Here is a 23,346-nt window from a genome sequence, read left to right on the forward strand (position 1 = left end):
ATAGGCCAAACCCCATTTCTATTATCACTATGGTGCCCATCATCAACTACTCTATGCAATCTATTATTTAAAATAGAAATTCAATAATGATGCTAAGAAAACACCCACCAATTCCCTGCTGTCTTAGCTTGAAAACTAGGGCCTCATGATCAACACAATCAAAGGTAGCACTAAAATCAAGGGCAACTACTGTATACAAATTTATTGACCGCAGTCATGGGATTTCTGTACAGCATCGGAGATTTTAAGAAGGGCATCACATACTTTTAGGCCTTTGCATAAGCCAAATTTCAAATTAAGGAACAGATTATTCCCTTAAGCATACCTATTTTGACATTTTACCTAAAGGCGTTCAGCAAATTAAGATAATATGGGAGTTACGGTAGTGGGGCACTAATCAGCAGGGTTAGAGCTACCACAAACACATTTACCTAATGGAGTAGCATTACCAATTCTCCAACAATTGCAAAAAGAACCCATCTTATATATATATATATATATATATATATATATATATATATATATATATATATATATATATATATAAAGTTCAAGATTTTTTTAAGTATGGTTACCTACTATATCACATGCAGTTTGAGGAAGCCTAATAACGTACTTAAAATTTTACTTTCTTTTCTTACAGTTATTTCAGCGTTGTCTTACCAAAGTTCTCAACATAGAGTTATGGAGGTTGTATGTAACATATGTTAAAGAAACAAAATCAAGTCTTCAGACATACAGGTAACTAGATTGCTCTATAATTCTGACCTATTTTGAATTTGCATTAATTTGAGCAGGGTGTATTTACTTTTGAATTAGGAAAATAATTGTATTGTAAGTGTGTATGATCTCTTGTAGAATAGCTGTGAAATAATGAAATTTGTCCTACAAATTGTATCACTTAGAAGTTAGATAATTGTCATGTATAGTTCATTAAGCATAGGAGATGGTGATGATGATGAATGTATATCAAAGTACTATTATGCATAGTTAATCTATAAATCTATAGAATTCTAGCTATAATTTTATTTGATGGCTGTGTATTAGAGTAAGAGAAAGGTTCAGGATGTTATTGTGGCTAGCGATGGCCTTAAAATCTAACAGGGTAATCTTTGATTACTTTAGAAAAAAGGAAATATACATGATTTTAACAGTCCATCTAAAATTAAACTTTTGGATCTGATTCATAACTGAATTTTGATTTAGTAGCATAATTAGTTGTTTTGATTTCATTATGTATTTTCAACAATGTATAATACTGTATATGATTCTCTGATAGTTGATATGATTATAGGAGAGTTAAAATTCAAAACTTTACAGACTTTAGCTTTACTAAATTGACTCCTAATTCACTGTTATTGTTATAGTGAACACTTACACTAATGGGGTAATGTAATGATACCAAAATTTAATTTCATGCTTTATACAGTTTATTAGTATGTTGGAACACCAAAGGTTGAATACTGTACATGGAACCTAAACCGTTTGGTGTTAAAATTTCATCCGGAAATCAAACTATTTCCAGAAATATAATGGTCAATAGCAGCTTAATGGAACCCGTATACTTAAAATGCATATTGTCACTTGCATTACTCCCTTCCAGACAAATGTGTTTTCCCGTATGGTACACTCGATTTTCACGTAGCTCTTGCCCATTACAACATTGGTCAATTTTTTCTTCAATATGTATTATGTGGTATTTATACACACACAAAAGGCTTGAAAAGTTTAGTGATAGTAGTAAGCAAAAAAATCATTGTGAGAATCCTGAGTTGGATAATAAAGATGTTGCAAAGGCCTCCTCTTTGTATTTATTTATTCCGACACTAAATACAAACCCTTGCTATTTAGAGGGATTATACTCTCGGCAAAGCTAGAAGGTAGCCAAAAGACTCTTAGCGAGGTGTAAACTACCTTTACCGCTATTTAAGGGGGGTGTTAAGCACACACATACACACACACACACACCTGTGTTGTCTCATCACTTTTTACTTTTGGCTCGGAGAAGATGGTCGTTTGTCTCTCTCCCCTCCCAACTGTGTTTTACCGGCCTTTGACTTTTATGTTTTTTGTTCTTACTTACGTTTTTATATATATTTAAGCATTCTTGTAGTGCTTTTATATATATAAACATTCTTTTATCATTACAGTGTGAATGTAGCTGTTTTCGTGTCAGCGTAGTGCAGCATTTCTCGAAGGCGGAGAAACCTTTTCCTACAGTCTTTTCCCCTTTGACATCAGACAACCTGTAAGCTGGTGGGCCCTCCCACTTCTTCAAGTGCACAAACCCGGCCCCTGCAGTAGAGGAGTCATCTTATGTAAATACTCCTCTTATGTAAATACTCCTCCAATCGGATGTTGAGTTCATTGGAGGGAAGACCGCTTGTGGCCTACCCTCAGTTTGACTACGGTCTTGCTCCTCTTCACTGATAACACCGCTCTCCCTTGCTCTTCGTGGGCAGTCGGCAGAGGGAGCACATATTTTGAAGCATGTTTTTGTGCCTCTTGGGGAACTTTTCCCATCTGCAGGTTAGATTGTTCTGAGCATTTTGTCTTCATCTAATTATTTTGAATAAAATCTTTTTTAATTTAGCTTTCTACAACATGCTAATTAATTGTGAAAAGAACTACTGGTCCTACAGGATCTGCCTCATTTTCCGAAGACTTTGGGACGACTGGCTGGTCCTAACAGCCTTGGTGGCTTTATCTCGATCTGAGAATTGGATTAAATCTCAAGGGATATACAGGGTACCAAATTCCTTATCAGAGGCAGGTATCCTTAGACATGTTCATTGTCATCAGTCTGCAGAAGTTTTCCAGAGAACGACGGGGTTCAAGGTGGAGGATGGCGATAGCGCTTCCTTCCTTGGGACGCACTTTCTACCAGCAGTGGTTACGTCTAGTATGTCACTATTTCACTCTGGTTCGTCAAGCCTGCATCGGTCTCCGTTGAATCCAACCTCTTAAGGGGAAGCCAGATCCCAGGTGTTTCAGCACGAGGGATCTTCCTTTTCTCTGGCTCCCTACGAGACCTGGACAGAAGACGGACCTGAGAAGATCGACAGAAGCGAATCTAATCGGAGGAGTCAACCTCCTCATTTCCCTTCCCATGATTTGACGCTCCCTTCAGAGGCATCAAAGAAAGGGGGCGGGGCACACATGCCATACCACTTAGGCCTCTGGTTAGGCCTCGAATGGTACCGTCATTTAAATCTCCTTGAGATGCAATCATCCTACTTTTGGGAAGAATCGCCTACAGTGGCAGCAGATGTTGGTCGCTTTTTCCATCCACAGGAAAGACTTCATTCACTTGTTTGGTCTTCCCTTTGGGGGATTCCTCCAGCAGGAATTGGATTCATCTGTTCCCCTCCCAGGGGATGCTTCCTCCTCCAGCCCCTGTTCAGCAATCTTCCTGCTTGTGGGAAGAATTGCCAATAGCGGCAACAGATGTTGGTCTCTTCTTTTCCTGTCCACAGTAAAGACTTCATTCTCCTGTTGGTCTCCCTTTCGGAAGAGTCCTCCAGGGGGTATTTGACTTCTCTATTACCCGCCATCGCTCTTCGGAGCAGGCCTTGTTATCAACAGTCACATCTTGCTAGAAGACTCGGCTCAACCATCCTTCCTTGGGACGCACTTTCTACCAGCAGTGGTTACGTCTCGTATGTCACTATTTCAATCGGGTTCGTCAAGCCTGCATCGGTCTCCGTTGAATCCCACCTCTTAAGGGGAAGCCAGATCCCAGGTGTTTCAGCACGAGGGATCTTCCTTTTTTCTGGCTCCCTACGAGACCTGGACAGAAGACGGACCTGGGAAGATAGACAGAAGCGAATCTAATCTGAGGAGTCAACCTCCTCATTTCCCTTCCCCTGATTTGACGCTCCCTTCAGAGGCATCAAAGAAAGGGGGCGGGGGGCACATGCCGTACCACTTTGGCCTCTGGTCAGGCCTCGAATGGTACCGTCATTTAAATCTCCTTGAGATGCTCTCATCCTACTTTTGGGAAGAATCGCCTACAGTGGCAGCAGATGTTGGTCGCTTTTTCCATCCACAGGAAAGACTTCATTCACTTGTTTGGTCTCCCCTTTGGGGGATTCCTCCGGCAGGAATTGGATTCATCTGTTCCCCTCCCAGGGGATGCTTCCTCCTCCAGCCCCTGTTCAGCAATCTTCCTGCTTGTGGGAAGAATTGCCAACAGCGGCAACAGATGTTGGTCTCTTCTTTTCCTGTCCACAGTAAAGACTTCATTCTCCTGTTGGTCTCCCTTTTGGAAGAGTCCTCCAGGGGGTATTTGACTCCTCTATTACCCGCCATCGCTCTTCGGAGCAGGCCTTGTTATCAACAGTCACATCTTGCTAGAAGACTCGGCTCAACCATCCTTCCTTGGGACGCACTTTCTACCAGCAGTGGTTACGTCTCGTATGTCACTATTTCACTCTGGTTCGTCAAGCCTGCATCGGTCTCCGTTGAATCCCACCTCTTAAGGGGAAGCCAGATCCCAGGTGTTTCAGCACGAGGGATCTTCCTTTTCTCTGGTTCCCTACGAGACCTGGACAGAAGACGGACCTGGGAAGATCAACAGAAGCAAATCTAATCTGAGGAGTCAACCTCCTCATTTCCCTTCCCCTGATTTGACGCTCCCTTCAGAGGCATCAAAGAAAGGGGGCGGGGGGCACATGCCGTACCACTTTGGCCTCTGGTCAGGCCTCGAATGGTACCGTCATTTAAATCTCCTTGAGATGCAATCATCCTACTTTTGGGAAGAATCGCCTACAGTGGCAGCAGATGTTGGTCGCTTTTTCCATCCACAGGAAAGACTTCATTCACTTGTTTGGTCTCCCCTTTGGGGGATTCCTCCGGCAGGAATTGGATTCATCTGTTCCCCTCCCAGGGGATGCTTCCTCCTCCAGCCCCTGTTCAGTAATCTTCCTGCTTGTGGGAAGAATTGCCAACAGTGGCAACAGATGTTGGTCTCTTCTTTTCCTGTCCACAGTAAAGACTTCATTCTCCTGTTGGTCTCCCTTTCGGAAGAGTCCTCCAGGGGGTATTTGACTCCTCTATTACCCGCCATCGCTCTTCGGAGCAGGCCTTGTTATCAACAGTCACATCTTGCTAGAAGACTCGGCTCAACCATCCTTCCTTGGGACGCACTTTCTACCAGCAGTGGTTACGTCTCGTATGTCACTATTTCACTCTGGTTCGTCAAGCCTGCATCGGTCTCCGTTGAATCCCACCTCTTAAGGGGAAGCCAGATCCCAGGTGTTTCAGCACGAGGGATCTTCCTTTTCTCTGGTTCCCTACGAGACCTGGACAGAAGACGGACCTGGGAAGATCAACAGAAGCGAATCTAATCTGAGGAGTCAACCTCCTCATTTCCCTTCCCATGATTTGACGCTCCCTTCAGAGGCATCAAAGAAAGGGGGCGGGGCACACATGCCATACCACTTAGGCCTCTGGTCAGGCCTCGAATGGTACCGTCATTTAAATCTCCTTGAGATGCAATCATCCTACTTTTGGGAAGAATCGCCTACAGTGGCAGCAGATGTTGGTCGCTTTTTCCATCCACAGGAAAGACTTCATTCACTTGTTTGGTCTTCCCTTTGGGGGATTCCTCCAGCAGGAATTGGATTCATCTGTTCCCCTCCCAGGGGATGCTTCCTCCTCCAGCCCCTGTTCAGCAATCTTCCTGCTTGTGGGAAGAATTGCCAATAGCGGCAACAGATGTTGGTCTCTTCTTTTCCTGTCCACAGTAAAGACTTCATTCTCCTGTTGGTCTCCCTTTCGGAAGAGTCCTCCAGGGGGTATTTGACTTCTCTATTACTCGCCATCGCTCTTCGGAGCAGGCCTTGTTATCAACAGTCACATCTTGCTAGAAGACTCGGCTCAACCATCCTTCCTTGGGACGCACTTTCTACCAGCAGTGGTTACGTCTCGTATGTCACTATTTCAATCGGGTTCGTCAAGCCTGCATCGGTCTCCGTTGAATCCCACCTCTTAAGGGGAAGCCAGATCCCAGGTGTTTCAGCACGAGGGATCTTCCTTTTTTCTGGCTCCCTACGAGACCTGGACAGAAGACGGACCTGGGAAGATAGACAGAAGCGAATCTAATCTGAGGAGTCAACCTCCTCATTTCCCTTCCCCTGATTTGACGCTCCCTTCAGAGGCATCAAAGAAAGAGGGCGGGGCACACATGCCATACCACTTAGGCCTCTGGTCAGGCCTCGAATGGTACCGTCATTTAAATCTCCTTGAGATGCAATCATCCTACTTTTGGGAAGAATCGCCTACAGTGGCAGCAGATGTTGGTCGCTTTTTCCATCCACAGGAAAGACTTCATTCACTTGTTTGGTCTCCCCTTTGGGGGATTCCTCCGGCAGGAATTGGATTCATCTGTTCCCCTCCCAGGGGATGCTTCCTCCTCCAGCCCCTGTTCAGCAATCTTCCTGCTTGTGGGAAGAATTGCCAACAGCGGCAACAGATGTTGGTCTCTTCTTTTCCTGTCCACAGTAAAGACTTCATTCTCCTGTTGGTCTCCCTTTCGGAAGAGTCCTCCAGGGGGTATTTGACTCCTCTATTACCCGCCATCACTCTTCGGAGCAGGCCTTGTTATCAACAGTCACATCTTGCTAGAAGACTCGGCTCAACCATCCTTCCTTGGGACGCACTTTCTACCAGCAGTGGTTACGTCTCGTATGTCACTATTTCAATCGGGTTCGTCAAGCCTGCATCGGTCTCCGTTGAATCCCACCTCTTAAGGGGAAGCCAGATCCCAGGTGTTTCAGCACGAGGGATCTTCCTTTTCTCTGGCTCCCTACAAGACCTGGACAGAAGACGGACCTGGGAAGATCAACAGAAGCGAATCTAATCTGAGGAGTCAACCTCCTCATTTCCCTTCCCCTGATTTGACGCTCCCTTCAGAGGCATCAAAGAAAGGGGGCGGGGGGCACATGCCGTACCACTTTGGCCTCTGGTCAGGCCTCGAATGGTACCGTCATTTAAATCTCCTTGAGATGCTCTCATCCTACTTTTGGGAAGAATCGCCTACAGTGGCAGCAGATGTTGGTCGCTTTTTCCATCCACAGGAAAGACTTCATTCACTTGTTTGGTCTCCCCTTTGGGGGATTCCTCCGGCAGGAATTGGATTCATCTGTTCCCCTCCCAGGGGATGCTTCCTCCTCCAGCCCCTGTTCAGCAATCTTCCTGCTTGTGGGAAGAATTGCCAACAGCGGCAACAGATGTTGGTCTCTTCTTTTCCTGTCCACAGTAAAGACTTCATTCTCCTGTTGGTCTCCCTTTTGGAAGAGTCCTCCAGGGGGTATTTGACTCCTCTATTACCCGCCATCGCTCTTCGGAGCAGGCCTTGTTATCAACAGTCACATCTTGCTAGAAGACTCGGCTCAACCATCCTTCCTTGGGACGCACTTTCTACCAGCAGTGGTTACGTCTCGTATGTCACTATTTCACTCTGGTTCGTCAAGCCTGCATCGGTCTCCGTTGAATCCCACCTCTTAAGGGGAAGCCAGATCCCAGGTGTTTCAGCACGAGGGATCTTCCTTTTCTCTGGTTCCCTACGAGACCTGGACAGAAGACGGACCTGGGAAGATCAACAGAAGCAAATCTAATCTGAGGAGTCAACCTCCTCATTTCCCTTCCCCTGATTTGACGCTCCCTTCAGAGGCATCAAAGAAAGGGGGCGGGGGGCACATGCCGTACCACTTTGGCCTCTGGTCAGGCCTCGAATGGTACCGTCATTTAAATCTCCTTGAGATGCAATCATCCTACTTTTGGGAAGAATCGCCTACAGTGGCAGCAGATGTTGGTCGCTTTTTCCATCCACAGGAAAGACTTCATTCACTTGTTTGGTCTCCCCTTTGGGGGATTCCTCCGGCAGGAATTGGATTCATCTGTTCCCCTCCCAGGGGATGCTTCCTCCTCCAGCCCCTGTTCAGTAATCTTCCTGCTTGTGGGAAGAATTGCCAACAGTGGCAACAGATGTTGGTCTCTTCTTTTCCTGTCCACAGTAAAGACTTCATTCTCCTGTTGGTCTCCCTTTCGGAAGAGTCCTCCAGGGGGTATTTGACTCCTCTATTACCCGCCATCGCTCTTCGGAGCAGGCCTTGTTATCAACAGTCACATCTTGCTAGAAGACTCGGCTCAACCATCTTTCCTTGGGACGCACTTTCTACCAGCAGTGGTTACGTCTCGTATGTCACTATTTCACTCTGGTTCGTCAAGCCTGCATCGGTCTCCGTTGAATCCCACCTCTTAAGGGGAAGCCAGATCCCAGGTGTTTCAGCACGAGGGATCTTCCTTTTCTCTGGTTCCCTACGAGACCTGGACAGAAGACGGACCTGGGAAGATCAACAGAAGCGAATCTAATCTGAGGAGTCAACCTCCTCATTTCCCTTCCCATGATTTGACGCTCCCTTCAGAGGCATCAAAGAAAGGGGGCGGGGCACACATGCCATACCACTTAGGCCTCTGGTCAGGCCTCGAATGGTACCGTCATTTAAATCTCCTTGAGATGCAATCATCCTACTTTTGGGAAGAATCGCCTACAGTGGCAGCAGATGTTGGTCGCTTTTTCCATCCACAGGAAAGACTTCATTCACTTGTTTGGTCTTCCCTTTGGGGGATTCCTCCAGCAGGAATTGGATTCATCTGTTCCCCTCCCAGGGGATGCTTCCTCCTCCAGCCCCTGTTCAGCAATCTTCCTGCTTGTGGGAAGAATTGCCAATAGCGGCAACAGATGTTGGTCTCTTCTTTTCCTGTCCACAGTAAAGACTTCATTCTCCTGTTGGTCTCCCTTTCGGAAGAGTCCTCCAGGGGGTATTTGACTTCTCTATTACCCGCCATCGCTCTTCGGAGCAGGCCTTGTTATCAACAGTCACATCTTGCTAGAAGACTCGGCTCAACCATCCTTCCTTGGGACGCACTTTCTACCAGCAGTGGTTACGTCTCGTATGTCACTATTTCAATCGGGTTCGTCAAGCCTGCATCGGTCTCCGTTGAATCCCACCTCTTAAGGGGAAGCCAGATCCCAGGTGTTTCAGCACGAGGGATCTTCCTTTTTTCTGGCTCCCTACGAGACCTGGACAGAAGACGGACCTGGGAAGATAGACAGAAGCGAATCTAATCTGAGGAGTCAACCTCCTCATTTCCCTTCCCCTGATTTGACGCTCCCTTCAGAGGCATCAAAGAAAGAGGGCGGGGCACACATGCCATACCACTTAGGCCTCTGGTCAGGCCTCGAATGGTACCGTCATTTAAATCTCCTTGAGATGCAATCATCCTACTTTTGGGAAGAATCGCCTACAGTGGCAGCAGATGTTGGTCGCTTTTTCCATCCACAGGAAAGACTTCATTCACTTGTTTGGTCTCCCCTTTGGGGGATTCCTCCGGCAGGAATTGGATTCATCTGTTCCCCTCCCAGGGGATGCTTCCTCCTCCAGCCCCTGTTCAGCAATCTTCCTGCTTGTGGGAAGAATTGCCAACAGCGGCAACAGATGTTGGTCTCTTCTTTTCCTGTCCACAGTAAAGACTTCATTCTCCTGTTGGTCTCCCTTTCGGAAGAGTCCTCCAGGGGGTATTTGACTCCTCTATTACCCGCCATCACTCTTCGGAGCAGGCCTTGTTATCAACAGTCACATCTTGCTAGAAGACTCGGCTCAACCATCCTTCCTTGGGACGCACTTTCTACCAGCAGTGGTTACGTCTCGTATGTCACTATTTCAATCGGGTTCGTCAAGCCTGCATCGGTCTCCGTTGAATCCCACCTCTTAAGGGGAAGCCAGATCCCAGGTTTTTCAGCACGAGGGATCTTCCTTTTCTCTGGCTCCCTACGAGACCTGGACAGAAGACGGACCTGGGAAGATCAACAGAAGCGAATCTAATCTGAGGAGTCAACCTCCTCATTTCCCTTCCCCTGATTTGACGCTCCCTTCAGAGGCATCAAAGAAAGGGGGCGGGGGGCACATGCCGTACCACTTTGGCCTCTGGTCAGGCCTCGAATGGTACCGTCATTTAAATCTCCTTGAGATGCTCTCATCCTACTTTTGGGAAGAATCGCCTACAGTGGCAGCAGATGTTGGTCGCTTTTTCCATCCACAGGAAAGACTTCATTCACTTGTTTGGTCTCCCCTTTGGGGGATTCCTCCGGCAGGAATTGGATTCATCTGTTCCCTTCCCAGGGGATGCTTCCTCCTCCAGCCCCTGTTCAGCAATCTTCCTGCTTGTGGGAAGAATTGCCAACAGCGGCAACAGATGTTGGTCTCTTCTTTTCCTGTCCACAGTAAAGACTTCATTCTCCTGTTGGTCTCCCTTTTGGAAGAGTCCTCCAGGGGGTATTTGACTCCTCTATTACCCGCCATCGCTCTTCGGAGCAGGCCTTGTTATCAACAGTCACATCTTGCTAGAAGACTCGGCTCAACCATCCTTCCTTGGGACGCACTTTCTACCAGCAGTGGTTACGTCTCGTATGTCACTATTTCACTCTGGTTCGTCAAGCCTGCATCGGTCTCCGTTGAATCCCACCTCTTAAGGGGAAGCCAGATCCCAGGTGTTTCAGCACGAGGGATCTTCCTTTTCTCTGGTTCCCTACGAGACCTGGACAGAAGACGGACCTGGGAAGATCAACAGAAGCAAATCTAATCTGAGGAGTCAACCTCCTCATTTCCCTTCCCCTGATTTGACGCTCCCTTCAGAGGCATCAAAGAAAGGGGGCGGGGGGCACATGCCGTACCACTTTGGCCTCTGGTCAGGCCTCGAATGGTACCGTCATTTAAATCTCCTTGAGATGCAATCATCCTACTTTTGGGAAGAATCGCCTACAGTGGCAGCAGATGTTGGTCGCTTTTTCCATCCACAGGAAAGACTTCATTCACTTGTTTGGTCTCCCCTTTGGGGGATTCCTCCGGCAGGAATTGGATTCATCTGTTCCCCTCCCAGGGGATGCTTCCTCCTCCAGCCCCTGTTCAGTAATCTTCCTGCTTGTGGGAAGAATTGCCAACAGTGGCAACAGATGTTGGTCTCTTCTTTTCCTGTCCACAGTAAAGACTTCATTCTCCTGTTGGTCTCCCTTTCGGAAGAGTCCTCCAGGGGGTATTTGACTCCTCTATTACCCGCCATCGCTCTTCGGAGCAGGCCTTGTTATCAACAGTCACATCTTGCTAGAAGACTCGGCTCAACCATCCTTCCTTGGGACGCACTTTCTACCAGCAGTGGTTACGTCTCGTATGTCACTATCTCACTCTGGTTCGTCAAGCCTGCATCGGTCTCCGTTGAATCCCACCTCTTAAGGGGAAGCCAGATCCCAGGTGTTTCAGCACGAGGGATCTTCCTTTTCTCTGGTTCCCTACGAGACCTGGACAGAAGACGGACCTGGGAAGATCAACAGAAGCGAATCTAATCTGAGGAGTCAACCTCCTCATTTCCCTTCCCCTGATTTGACGCTCCCTTCAGAGGCATCAAAGAAAGGGGGCGGGGGGCACATGCCGTACCACTTTGGCCTCTGGTCAGGCCTCGAATGGTACCATCATTTAAATCTCCTTGAGATGCAATCATCCTACTTTTGGGAAGAATCGCCTACAGTGGCAGCAGATGTTGGTCGCTTTTTCCAACCACAGGAAAGACTTCATTCACTTGTTTGGTCTCCCCTTTGGGGGATTCCTCCGGCAGGAATTGGATTCATCTGTTCCCCTCCCAGGGGATGCTTCCTCCTCCAGCCCCTGTTCAGTAATCTTCCTGCTTGTGGGAAGAATTGCCAACAGTGGCAACAGATGTTGGTCTCTTCTTTTCCTGTCCACAGTAAAGACTTCATTCTCCTGTTGGTCTCCCTTTCGGAAGAGTCCTCCAGGGGGTATTTGACTCCTCTATTACCCGCCATCGCTCTTCGGAGCAGACCTTGTTATCAACAGTCACATCTTGCTAGAAGACTCGGCTCAACCATCCTTCCTTGGGACGCACTTTCTACCAGCAGTGGTTACGTCTCGTATGTCACTATTTCACTCTGGTTCGTCAAGCCTGCATCGGTCTCCGTTGAATCCCACCTCTTAAGGGGAAGCCAGATCCCAGGTGTTTCAGCACGAGGGATCTTCCTTTTCTCTGGTTCCCTACGAGACCTGGACAGAAGACGGACCTGGGAAGATCAACAGAAGCGAATCTAATCTGAGGAGTCAACCTCCTCATTTCCCTTCCCCTGATTTGACGCTCCCTTCAGAGGCATCAAAGAAAGGGGGCGGGGGGCACATGCCGTACCACTTTGGCCTCTGGTCAGGCCTCGAATGGTACTGTCATTTAAATCTCCTTGAGATGCTCTCTTCCTACTTTTGGGAAGAATCGCCTACAGTGGCAGCAGATGTTGGTCTCTTTTTCCATCCACAGGAAAGACTTCATTCACTTGTTTGGTCTCCCCTTTGGGGGATTCCTCCGGCAGGAATTGGATTCATCTGTTCCCCTCCCAGGGGATGCTTCCTCCTCCAGCCCCTGTTCAGCAATCTTCCTGCTTGTGGGAAGAATTGCCAACAGCGATAACAGATGTTGGTCTCTTCTTTTCCTGTCCACAGTAAAGACTTCATTCTCCTGTTGGTCTCCCTTTCGGAAGAGTCCTCCAGGGAGTATTTGACTCCTCTATTACCCGCCATCGCTCTTCGGAGCAGGCCTTGTTATCAACAGTCACATCTTGCTAGAAGACTCGGCTCAACCATCCTTCCTTGGGACGCACTTTCTACCAGCAGTGGTTACGTCTCGTATGTCACTATTTCACTCTGGTTCGTCAAGCCTGCATCGGTCTCCGTTGAATCCCACCTCTTAAGGGGAAGCCAGATCCCAGGTGTTTCAGCACGAGGGATCTTCCTTTTCTCTGGTTCCCTACGAGACCTGGACAGAAGACGGACCTGGGAAGATCGACAGAAGCGAATCTAATCTGAGGAGTCAACCTCCTCATTTCCCTTCCCCTGATTTGACGCTCCCTTCAGAGGCATCAAAGAAAGAGGGCGGGGCACACATGCCATACCACTTAGGCCTCTGGTCAGGCCTCGAATGGTACCGTCATTTAAATCTCCTTGAGATGCAATCATCCTACTTTTGGGAAGAATCGCCTACAGTGGCAGCAGATGTTGGTCGCTTTTTCCATCCACAGGAAAGACTTCATTCACTTGTTTGGTCTCCCCTTTGGGGGATTCCTCCGGCAGGAATTGGATTCATCTGTTCCCCTGCCAGGGGATGCTTCCTCCTCCAGCCCCTGTTCAGCAATCTTCCTGCTTATGGGAAGAATTGCCAGCAGCGGCAACAGATGTTGGTCTCTTCTTTTCCTGTCCACAGTAAAGACTTCATTCTCCTGTTGGTCTCCCTTTCGGAAGAGTCCTCCAGGGGGTATTTGACTCCTCTATTACCCGCCATCGCTCTTCGGAGCAGGCCTTGTTATCAACAGTCACATCTTGCTAGAAGACTCGGCTCAACCATCCTTCCTTGGGACGCACTTTCTACCAGCAGTGGTTACGTCTCGTATGTCACTATTTCACTCTGGTTCGTCAAGCCTGCATCGGTCTCCGTTGAATCCCACCTCTTAAGGGGAAGCCAGATCCCAGGTGTTTCAGCACGAGGGATCTTCCTTTTCTCTGGTTCCCTACGAGACCTGGACAGAAGACGGACCTGGGAAGATCAACAGAAGCGAATCTAATCTGAGGAGTCAACCTCCTCATTTCCCTTCCCCTGATTTGACGCTCCCTTCAGAGGCATCAAAGAAAGGGGGCGGGGGGCACATGCCGTACCACTTTGTCCTCTGGTCAGGCCTCGAATGGTACCGTCATTTAAATCTCCTTGAGATGCCATCATCCTACTTTTGGGAAGAATCGCCTACAGTGGCAGCAGATGTTGGTCGCTTTTTCCAACCACAGGAAAGACTTCATTCACTTGTTTGGTCTCCCCTTTGGGGGATTCCTCCGGCAGGAATTGGATTCATCTGTTCCCCTCCCAGGGGATGCTTCCTCCTCCAGCCCCTGTTCAGTAATCTTCCTGCTTGTGGGAAGAATTGCCAACAGTGGCAACAGATGTTGGTCTCTTCTTTTCCTGTCCACAGTAAAGACTTCATTCTCCTGTTGGTCTCCCTTTCGGAAGAGTCCTCCAGGGGGTATTTGACTCCTCTATTACCCGCCATCGCTCTTCGGAGCAGACCTTGTTATCAACAGTCACATCTTGCTAGAAGACTCGGCTCAACCATCCTTCCTTGGGACGCACTTTCTACCAGCAGTGGTTACGTCTCATATGTCACTATTTCACTCTGGTTCATCAAGCCTGCATCGGTCTCCGTTGAATCCCACCTCTTAAGGGAAAGCCAGATCCCATGTGTTTCAGCACGAGGGATCTTCCTTTTCTCTGGCTCCCTACGAGACCTGGACAGAAGACGGACCTGGGAAGATCGACAAAAGCGAATCTAATCTGAGGAGTCAACCTCCTCATTTCCCTTCCCCTGATTTGACGCTCCCTTCAGAGGCATCAAAGAAAGAGGGCGGGGCACACATGCCATACCACTTAGGCCTCTGGTCAGGCCTCGAATGGTACCGTCATTTAAATCTCCTTGAGATGCAATCATCCTACTTTTGGGAAGAATCGCCTACAGTGGCAGCAGATGTTGGTCGCTTTTTCCATCCACAGGAAAGACTTCATTCACTTGTTTGGTCTCCCCTTTGGGGGATTCCTCCGGCAGGAATTGGATTCATCTGTTCCCCTCCCAGGGGATGCTTCCTCCTCCAGCCCCTGTTCAGCAATCTTCCTGCTTGTGGGAAGAATTGCCAACAGCGGCAACAGATGTTGGTCTCTTCTTTTCCTGTCCACAGTAAAGACTTCATTCTCCTGTTGGTCTTCCTTTCGGAAGAGTCCTCCAGGGGGTATTTGACTCCTCTATTACCCGCCATCGCTCTTCGGAGCAGGCCTTGTTATCAACAGTCACATCTTGCTAGAAGACTCGGCTCAACCATCCTTCCTTGGGACGCACTTTCTACCAGCAGTGGTTACGTCTCGTATGTCACTATTTCACTCTGGTTCATCAAGCCTGCATCGGTCTCCGTTGAATCCCACCTCTTAAGGGGAAGCCAGGTCCCAGGTGTTTCAGCACGAGGGATCTTCCTTTTCTCTGGCTCCCTACGAGACCTGGACAGAAGACGGACCTGGGAAGATCGACAGAAGCGAATCTAATCTGAGGAGTCAACCTCCTCATTTCCCTTCCCCTGATTTGACGCTCCCTTCAGAGGCATCAAAGAAAGAGGGCGGGGCACACATGCCATACCACTTAGGCCTCTGGTCAGGCCTCGAATGGTACCGTCATTTAAATCTCCTTGAGATGCAATCATCCTACTTTTGGGAAGAATCGCCTACAGTGGCAGCAGATGTTGGTCGCTTTTTCCATCCACAGGAAAGACTTCATTCACTTGTTTGGTCTCCCCTTTGGGGGATTCCTCCGGCAGGAATTGGATTCATCTGTTCCCCTCCCAGGGGAGGCTTCCTCCTCCAGCCCCTGTTCAGCAATCTTCCTGCTTGTGGGAAGAATTGCCAACAGCAGCAACAGATGTTGGTCTCTTCTTTTCCTGTCCACAGTAAAGACTTCATTCTCCTGTTGGTCTCCCTTTCGGAAGAGTCCTCCAGGGGGTATTTGACTCCTCTATTACCCGCCATCGCTCTTCGGAGCAGGCCTTGTTATCAACAGTCACATCTTGCTAGAAGACTCGGCTCAACCATCCTTCCTTGGGACACACTTTCTACCAGCAGTGGTTACGTCTTGTATGTCACTATTTCACTCTGGTTCGTCAAGCCTGCATCGGTCTCCGTTGAATCCCACCTCTTAAGGGGAAGCCAGATCCCAGGTGTTTCAGCACGAGGGATCTTCCTTTTCTCTGGCTCCCTACGAGACCTGGACAGAAGACGGACCTGGGAAGATCAACAGAAGCGAATCTAATCTGAGGAGTCAACCTCCTCATTTCCCTTCCCCTGATTTGACGCTCCCTTCAGAGGCATCAAAGAAAGGGGGCGGGGGGCACATGCCGTACCACTTTGGCCTCTGGTCAGGCCTCGAATGGTACTGTCATTTAAATCTCCTTGAGATGCAATCATCCTACTTTTGGGAAGAATCGCCTACAGTGGCAGCAGATGTTGGTCGCTTTTTCCATCCACGGGAAAGACTTCATTCACTTGTTTGGTCTCCCCTTTGGGGGATTCCTCCGGCAGGAATTGGATTCATCTGTTCCCCTCCCAGGGGATGCTTCCTCCTCCAGCCCCTGTTCAGCAATCTTCCTGCTTGTGGGAAGAATTGCCAACAGCGGCAACAGATGTTGGTCTCTTCTTTTCCTGTCCACAGTAAAGACTTCATTCTCCTGTTGGTCTCCCTTCCGGAAGAGTCCTCCAGGGGGTATTTGACTCCTCTATTACCTGCCATCGCTCTTCGGAGCAGGCCTTGTTATCAACAGTCGCATCTTGCTAGAAGACTCGGCTCAACCATCCTTCCTAGGGACGCACTTTCTACCAGCAGTGGTTACGTCTCGTATGTCACTATTTCACTCTGGTTCGTCAAGCCTGCATCGGTCTCCGTTGAATCCCACCTCTTAAGGGGAAGCCAGATCCCAGGTGTTTCAGCACGAGGGATCTTCCTTTTCTCTGGCTCCCTACGAGACTTGGACAGAAGGTGGACCTGGGAAGATCAACAGAAGCGAATCTAATCTGAGGAGTCAACCTCCTCATTTCCCTTCCCCTGATTTGACGCTCCCTTCAGAGGCATCAAAGAAAGGGGGCGGGGGGCACATGCCGTACCACTTTGGCCTCTGGTCAGGCCTCGAATGGTACCGTCATTTAAATCTACTTGAGATGCATTCATCCTACTTTTGGGAAGAATCGCCTACAGTGGCAGCAGATGTTGGTCGCTTTTTCCATCCACAGGAAAGACTTCATTCACTTGTTTGGTCTCCCCTTTGGGGGATTTCTCCGGCAGGAATTGGATTCATCTGTTCCCCTCCCAGGGGATGCTTCCTCCTCCAGCCCCTGTTCAGCAATCTTCCTGCTTGTGGGAAGAATTGCCAACAGCGGCAACAGATGTTGGTCTCTTCTTTTCCTGTCCACAGTAAAGACTTCATTCTCCTGTTGGTCTCCCTTTCGGAAGAGTCCTCCAGGGGGTATTTGACTCCTCTATTACCTGCCATCGCTCTTCGGAGCAGGCCTTGTTATCAACAGTCACATCTTGCTAGAAGACTCGGCTGAACCATCCTTCCTTGGGACGCACTTTCTACCAGCAGTGGTTACGTCTCGTATGTCACTATTTCACTCTGGTTCGTCAAGCCTGCATCGGTCTCCGTTGTATCCCATCTCTTAAGGGGATGCCAGATCCCAGGTGTTTCAGCACGAGGGATCTTCCTTTTCTCTGGCTCCCTACGAGACCTGGACAGAAGACGGACCTGGGAAGATCAACAGAAGCGAATCTAATCTGAGGAGTCAACCTCCTCATTTCCCTTCCCCTGATTTGACGCTCCCTTCAGAGGCATCAAAGAAAGGGGGCGGGGGGCACATGCCGTACCACTTTGGCCTCTGGTCAGGCCTCGAATGGTACCGTCATTTAAATCTACTTGAGATGCATTCATCTTACTTTTGGGAAGAATCGCCTACAGTGGCAGCAGATGTTGGTCGCCTTTTCCATCCACAGGAAAGACTTCATTCACTTGTTTGGTCTCCCCTTTGGGGGATTCCTCCGGCAGGAATTGGATTCATCTGTTCCCCTCCCAGGGGAGGCTTCCTCCTCCAGCCCCTGTTCAGCAATCTTCCTGCTTGTGGGAAGAATTGCCAACAGCAGCAACAGATGTTGGTCTCTTCTTTTCCTGTCCACAGTAAAGACTTCATTCTCCTGTTGGTCTCCCTTTCGGAAGAGTCCTCCAGGGGGTATTTGACTCCTCTATTACCCGCCATCGCTCTTCGGAGCAGGCCTTGTTATCAACAGTCACATCTTGTTAGAAGACTCGGCTCAACCATCCTTCCTTGGGACGCACTTTCTACCAACAGTGGTTACGTCTCGTATGTCACTATTTCACTCTGGTTCGTCAAGCCTGCATCGGTCTCCGTTGAATCCCACCTCTTAAGGGGAAGCCAGATCCCAGGTGTTTCAGCACGAGGGATCCTTTTCTCTGGCTCCCTACGAGACATGGACAGAAGACGGACCTGGGAAGATCGACAGAAGCGAATCTAATCTGAGGAGTCAACCTCCTCATTTCCCTTCCCCTGATTTGACGCTCCCTTCAGAAGCATCAAAGAAAGGGGGCGGGGGGCACATGCCGTACCACTTTGGCCTCTGGTCAGGCCTCGAATGGTACCGTCATTTAAATCTACTTGAGATGCATTCATCCTACTTTTGGGAAGAATCGCCTACAGTGGCAGCAGATGTTGGTCACTTTTCCCATCCACAAGAAAGACTTCATTCACTTGTTTGGTCTCCCCTTTGGGGGATTCCTCCGGCAGGAATTGGATTCATATGTTCCCCTCCCAGGGGAGGCTTCCTCCTCCAGCCTTGTTCAGCAATCTTCCTGCTTGTGGGAAGAATTGCCAACAGCAGCAACAGATGTTGATCTCTCCTTTTCCTGTCCACAGTAAAGACTTCATTCTCCTGTTGGTCTCCCTTTCGGAAGAGTCCTCCAGGGGGTATTTGACTCCTCTATTACCCGCCATCAACAGTCACATCTTGCCAGAAGACTCGGCTCAACCATCAGACTCGTCTTGCCCAGCAGACTTGTCACACTCAGCTGACGCATCTGCAACTTCCGACGGAGATCCTGAGAGAACTCTCTCCAAAACACGATCTACTCTCACAGCCACGTGTGAACGTCTTTCACAAAGCCATAGCTTCGCTGCGACTTAACGCCTGGAGACTATCCAGCTCCTCCTCTCTGATAGAGTCCTCTTTCCGCAACAAGTTGCGAAGATAGTGGACTGTCTTCTGCGGTTAGGGTCGTGGACAAACGGATTTCCTCGTTTACCTTCGAGAGGAAAGCTGCTGTTGGTCTCAGCAATGCAAGACCGTTGCTTGTCCTTGAGCGTTGCCTTTAGACCAAAAGGAATTAACCTTTCCTCTACGTCGGCATCATCTCTCTTCATACGGATTTTCGAGCCTACCTGCCCTTAGTCGGAAGAGAAACCTCCTCCATGAGGCATGGTTCACTTCCTTGGAGGGTACCCCCTACAACCGAGGACTCCAAAGAGCAGATCTTTACCTGACCTCGAGGACAGATCTCCCACTCGTGTTGGCCTCGACCAAGAGAGTTGGCATACCCAATGGGCCGGCCTCAATGTCTCCCATTCACAAAAACAGGCCAAGTAATACTCGACTTCATTCCTGGCAGCTCGGACCCCAGATTCGAGCTCTTCAGATTTTGAGTCCTTCGTAGCGTGGCCTATGATCCAGATCAACGGGTACTATGCCAGGGAAGAACTTAGGGAACTACCTCAAGGAAACTTCAGGAGCTTGCCCCCTAGTGTAGCCACTCTTCTTCATCCCTGGGAAAGTCAAGAAAAGGATCACCAAGAACACGTTCTCGGCTTGAATTTGCAAGGTCATGAACTGAGCATTAAATCCTGAGCCGCCTTCTCATAGAGGAGACCTAGAACTCATAACGTTGGGAGCTGGAGTACGCTCCTAGCGTTTATGAAAACTACTCTGTGAGGCTGCAAGACATGACCCACAGGAACATAGAGATGTTTGCCATTGACCCTATGGTGGCTACACAATAAATGGTTTAAAACACTTCAAGCTCCTTGTTGGACAAGTAGCAGATGGAGGAGGGCAGAGTTTAACCATGATTGAGTCTGGGATGAATTAAGGAAGGACTGGTTCGTTCTTACTATCATCTTCCCCCTGCAGGGTAACAGTACCTACGGTACTCTGCAAAGCTGGCCTTCACTGTCTTCAGGTAGAACCATTTCCCTTGTGTAACCTAGTGCATAGAATGTTCATGTTACGTATGATGGGATTAGGCAACGTTTATGGTTGATCCTAAGATTCCTACATTTCTGAGAATTCTTACCCAGACTAATCACACTGCTAGTATCACAGTTTCACACAGATTGCTCATTCTGCTAACCATGCTTTGCACGTCAAGGTTTCTCCCTGTTACCTGTGGAGCACATACAGGAAAACCTTGAGTCAAAGACCTGCCAGTTGGTTCAGACTTCCACCCTACTAAGGAGTGAGTCAATCCTTATAAATACCGAGGGTATGAATTAGTGTTGGAACAAATGACAAATTTGGAAATAGTTTGTATTTTTCCTAACTATACAAAGCTTTAGTTATTTAATGTATAATAATTGGCCCACCATCACCTGTCCCCCAAGAAGTCCTGCCTGCAATAAAAAGTGATGAGACAACACAGGTGTGTGTGTGTGTGTGTGAACGGGGTGCTACCCCGCCTACCCCCTCGCTAACTAGCGGTAGGGTAGTTTACACTTCGCTAAAAGTCTTATGGCTACCTTCCAGCTTCGCTGAAAGTATAATCCCTATAAATAGCTACAGGTTTATATGATTAGGAAAAATACAAATTACTTCAAAATTTGTAATTTTTCATGTTTTATTTTTTTTTTATCATATGCATGTAAGGTAAGTACTGTTCTGTAAACATGTACTAATGCTCTTTTTTCTTAAGAGGAATATTATTGCAACCTTCGAATGCATCAGTATTTTAATGACCATCTGGAATTACAGTAATCCAATTCAATCTACAGTGTTTCACTGTACATGGCAATTTACAAAGGAACTCTTTTCTACTGATAACAGTTTTTCTTCTTTTTCATGGATTACATTAAATGAGAAATTTTGTGGCATTTTATATTAAGTGTAGTTTTAATTTATTGTATGTTGGCTTTGAAGGTAATTTTTGAGCAACTTTGAAAAAGTAATCAAAGACTTTTCTATATTTCAGAGAAAAACTTTCCCAAGCATATGAATTTGCTCTTGACAAAATTGGTATGGATTATAACTCATACACTTTATGGAATGACTATGCAAATTTGCTAAAGAGTGTTGAGGTTGTAGGGTCATATGCAGAAAATCAGAAAATTATGGCTGTCCGAAAGGTGAGTTATTAATGGTTTTCCTTTTACTGTTGATTATATGAATGGCTATTCATAATTAGCCTTTAAAAAAGTCTGTGGGCTTGGGTACAAGTAAATTCCAAATTTCACGGATCCAGTACTGAGTGTCAGTATTTTCCAATTTTGATGTTTAATACTGTATATAATAATAGAAGGGTAGTTGTTAGGCAATACTGTATTGAAGATCTCATAATTGCTAAATCTGACGACTGGAGGATTGAAAATAAAATCAGATATATACATTTATTTGGATGACATTGAATCATTAAGCCTCACAATGTTTCATGTTAATGAAGGCAGTTTGAGTGAGGAAGATCAAAAAATATTTAGTTTTATGATGATAATATTTAAAAATGGAGAGCTTTTCCAATGAAGTTATGGGAACTGCTGATAAGGTTTGTTAAAATATTGAATTTTATTGTTAAAATCCCATTTTTTCTTTTTCTTCTTTCCATTAAGCAGGGCTATTCCTTAGACTTCCCTATTTACAATTATATATTGAAACATTCATGCTGTTTTGATCTTGCTTATTTCCTACAGATTTTGTATACTGTATATATGTTGTCAGTTTTCAGTTCTCTCTAATCCAGCTACCGTTTATGCTAGGGATAGATTGATGAACTTATTTGTGTTTCTTTTCCTTTGCATTGAAACTTTATTTTATTATAACATAGTTTATTTCTTCCCTGACATTGTGGTCCTACTTTGTGGTGAAGGTACAGTATTAGGATTTTTCCTTAAGGGCTTCTTTGGTGAAGAGAGCCATGTACCAATTCAAGTTGCTAGTTTAGCACTTATTCCACACATTACATTTACTGTATATTTTTGTGGCTATGTGCTTTGTTGTGTGAAGAAGGTTTTTGTTTAATCTCATTACTTTGTTCTTCTTCACAATGCTATTTCTAAATGGCCCATGATGGACCTCTTACATGGAAAAGGTCACTGTACATATAAAATCCTCAATGTAATAACTTAGCAAAATAGCATGAATCAAGGGTCATTTTGGTAGCCCACTCCTATCTTATGTTCTCTTTCTAAAGTATACTCTGGAATTGGTTCCAGATATTGTTTTGACTGGCTCTTGATATTCAGTTCTGTAAATTGAATTTCCCTTCTTCATACTCGAACCTACCTAGACAGTTATAGCATCCTGCTTTTCCAACTAGGGTTGTAGCTTAGCAATTAATAATAATAATAATAATAATAATAATAATAATAGTCTTGAATGGAAGAAAGTGGAAATATTCAAAATAAAAAATCGCTAACATTGATATAAGTCCGCTTCGAAGACACAGCAGTATGAACATCAGGGAAACTTCTTAGAAATAAATTAGTTTTCATCATGTGTGATTCAGTGCAGTCTTTTATAGATCGACTAGTAATCAGAAGGAATATTGTTCTTTTCCTTTCATATACCTTAGGTAGAAGTAAAAGGAAAAAGTTGTATGTGGTGTATGTAGACATAGAAAGAGCTTATGATGGAATTGACAAGTCTACAATTCAGGGGCTGATTACTCTTTGAGATTTAGAAAGTAATTTCGTGGGAGTGATTTAAAGTTTTTATGATTAAAGAAAAATGTTATGATGCATAGATGTTTTGGTGTATGAAGTGAGTCCGTTCTGGGGCTATTTAATATTTTAGTGGATGGAATTATACAAGAAATCAGAGAAAAAATACTACAGAATCATTTTTGAAATAAGGAAATGGGCTGTATTTTGTATGTGTGGATAGCTTAATGTTTGTACTATATATAATACTGTACAATGTATATTGGTGATATTAACGAGAGTACAGAATTTCAAAAGCTGTTGCAAGAGGAGCAAGTTTGAAGTGAAAGTGAGAAAAAGTAAGGTTATGCTGGCAAAAAGCAACCATAAAAGTGGAGAAATTAATGGGGATACTTGTTTTAGGATGAAAGCAATTGAATCTCCCAGGTATTTGTGAGTAAATGTAACATAAAGATAGAACAAAAGAAGAGGACAAAAACTAAATAGAGTTTAAAAGTGTAAATGCTGGATGGGTATTTCCTTTTGAAGATGATTATACAACGTGTTTACACAGTCTACTTGAAATTATTAATATTGAAATAGAAAGGATTTGAGATACTCAAAATGAGGTGAAAAGGAAGAGTTTTGAGATTGTTAGACATCATACATATACCAAGGCACTTCCCCCAATTTTGTGGGGGTAGCCGACATCAAACAAATGTAAAAAAGGGGATCTTTCCTCTGTATGTTCGG

At 46.5% G+C, this 23,346-nt stretch overlaps 1 protein-coding gene across 1 annotated transcript in view; it reads left to right on the plus strand.

Annotated features, from left to right (window-relative positions):
* su(f) (cleavage stimulation factor subunit su(f)) overlaps positions 1 to 23,346 on the plus strand; it is a 209,464-nt gene that overhangs the window by 117,090 nt on the left and 69,028 nt on the right. Inside the window, exons 3-4 of the mRNA XM_068378551.1 lie at positions 644 to 741; positions 20,934 to 21,087. Of these exons, the coding sequence (XP_068234652.1) occupies positions 644 to 741; positions 20,934 to 21,087 (252 nt within the window). The remainder of the gene's footprint in view (positions 1 to 643; positions 742 to 20,933; positions 21,088 to 23,346) is intronic.

The sequence above is a fragment of the Palaemon carinicauda genome, chromosome 8 (genome assembly GCF_036898095.1).
Source record: "Palaemon carinicauda isolate YSFRI2023 chromosome 8, ASM3689809v2, whole genome shotgun sequence".
Lineage (NCBI taxonomy): Eukaryota > Metazoa > Arthropoda > Malacostraca > Decapoda > Palaemonidae > Palaemon > Palaemon carinicauda.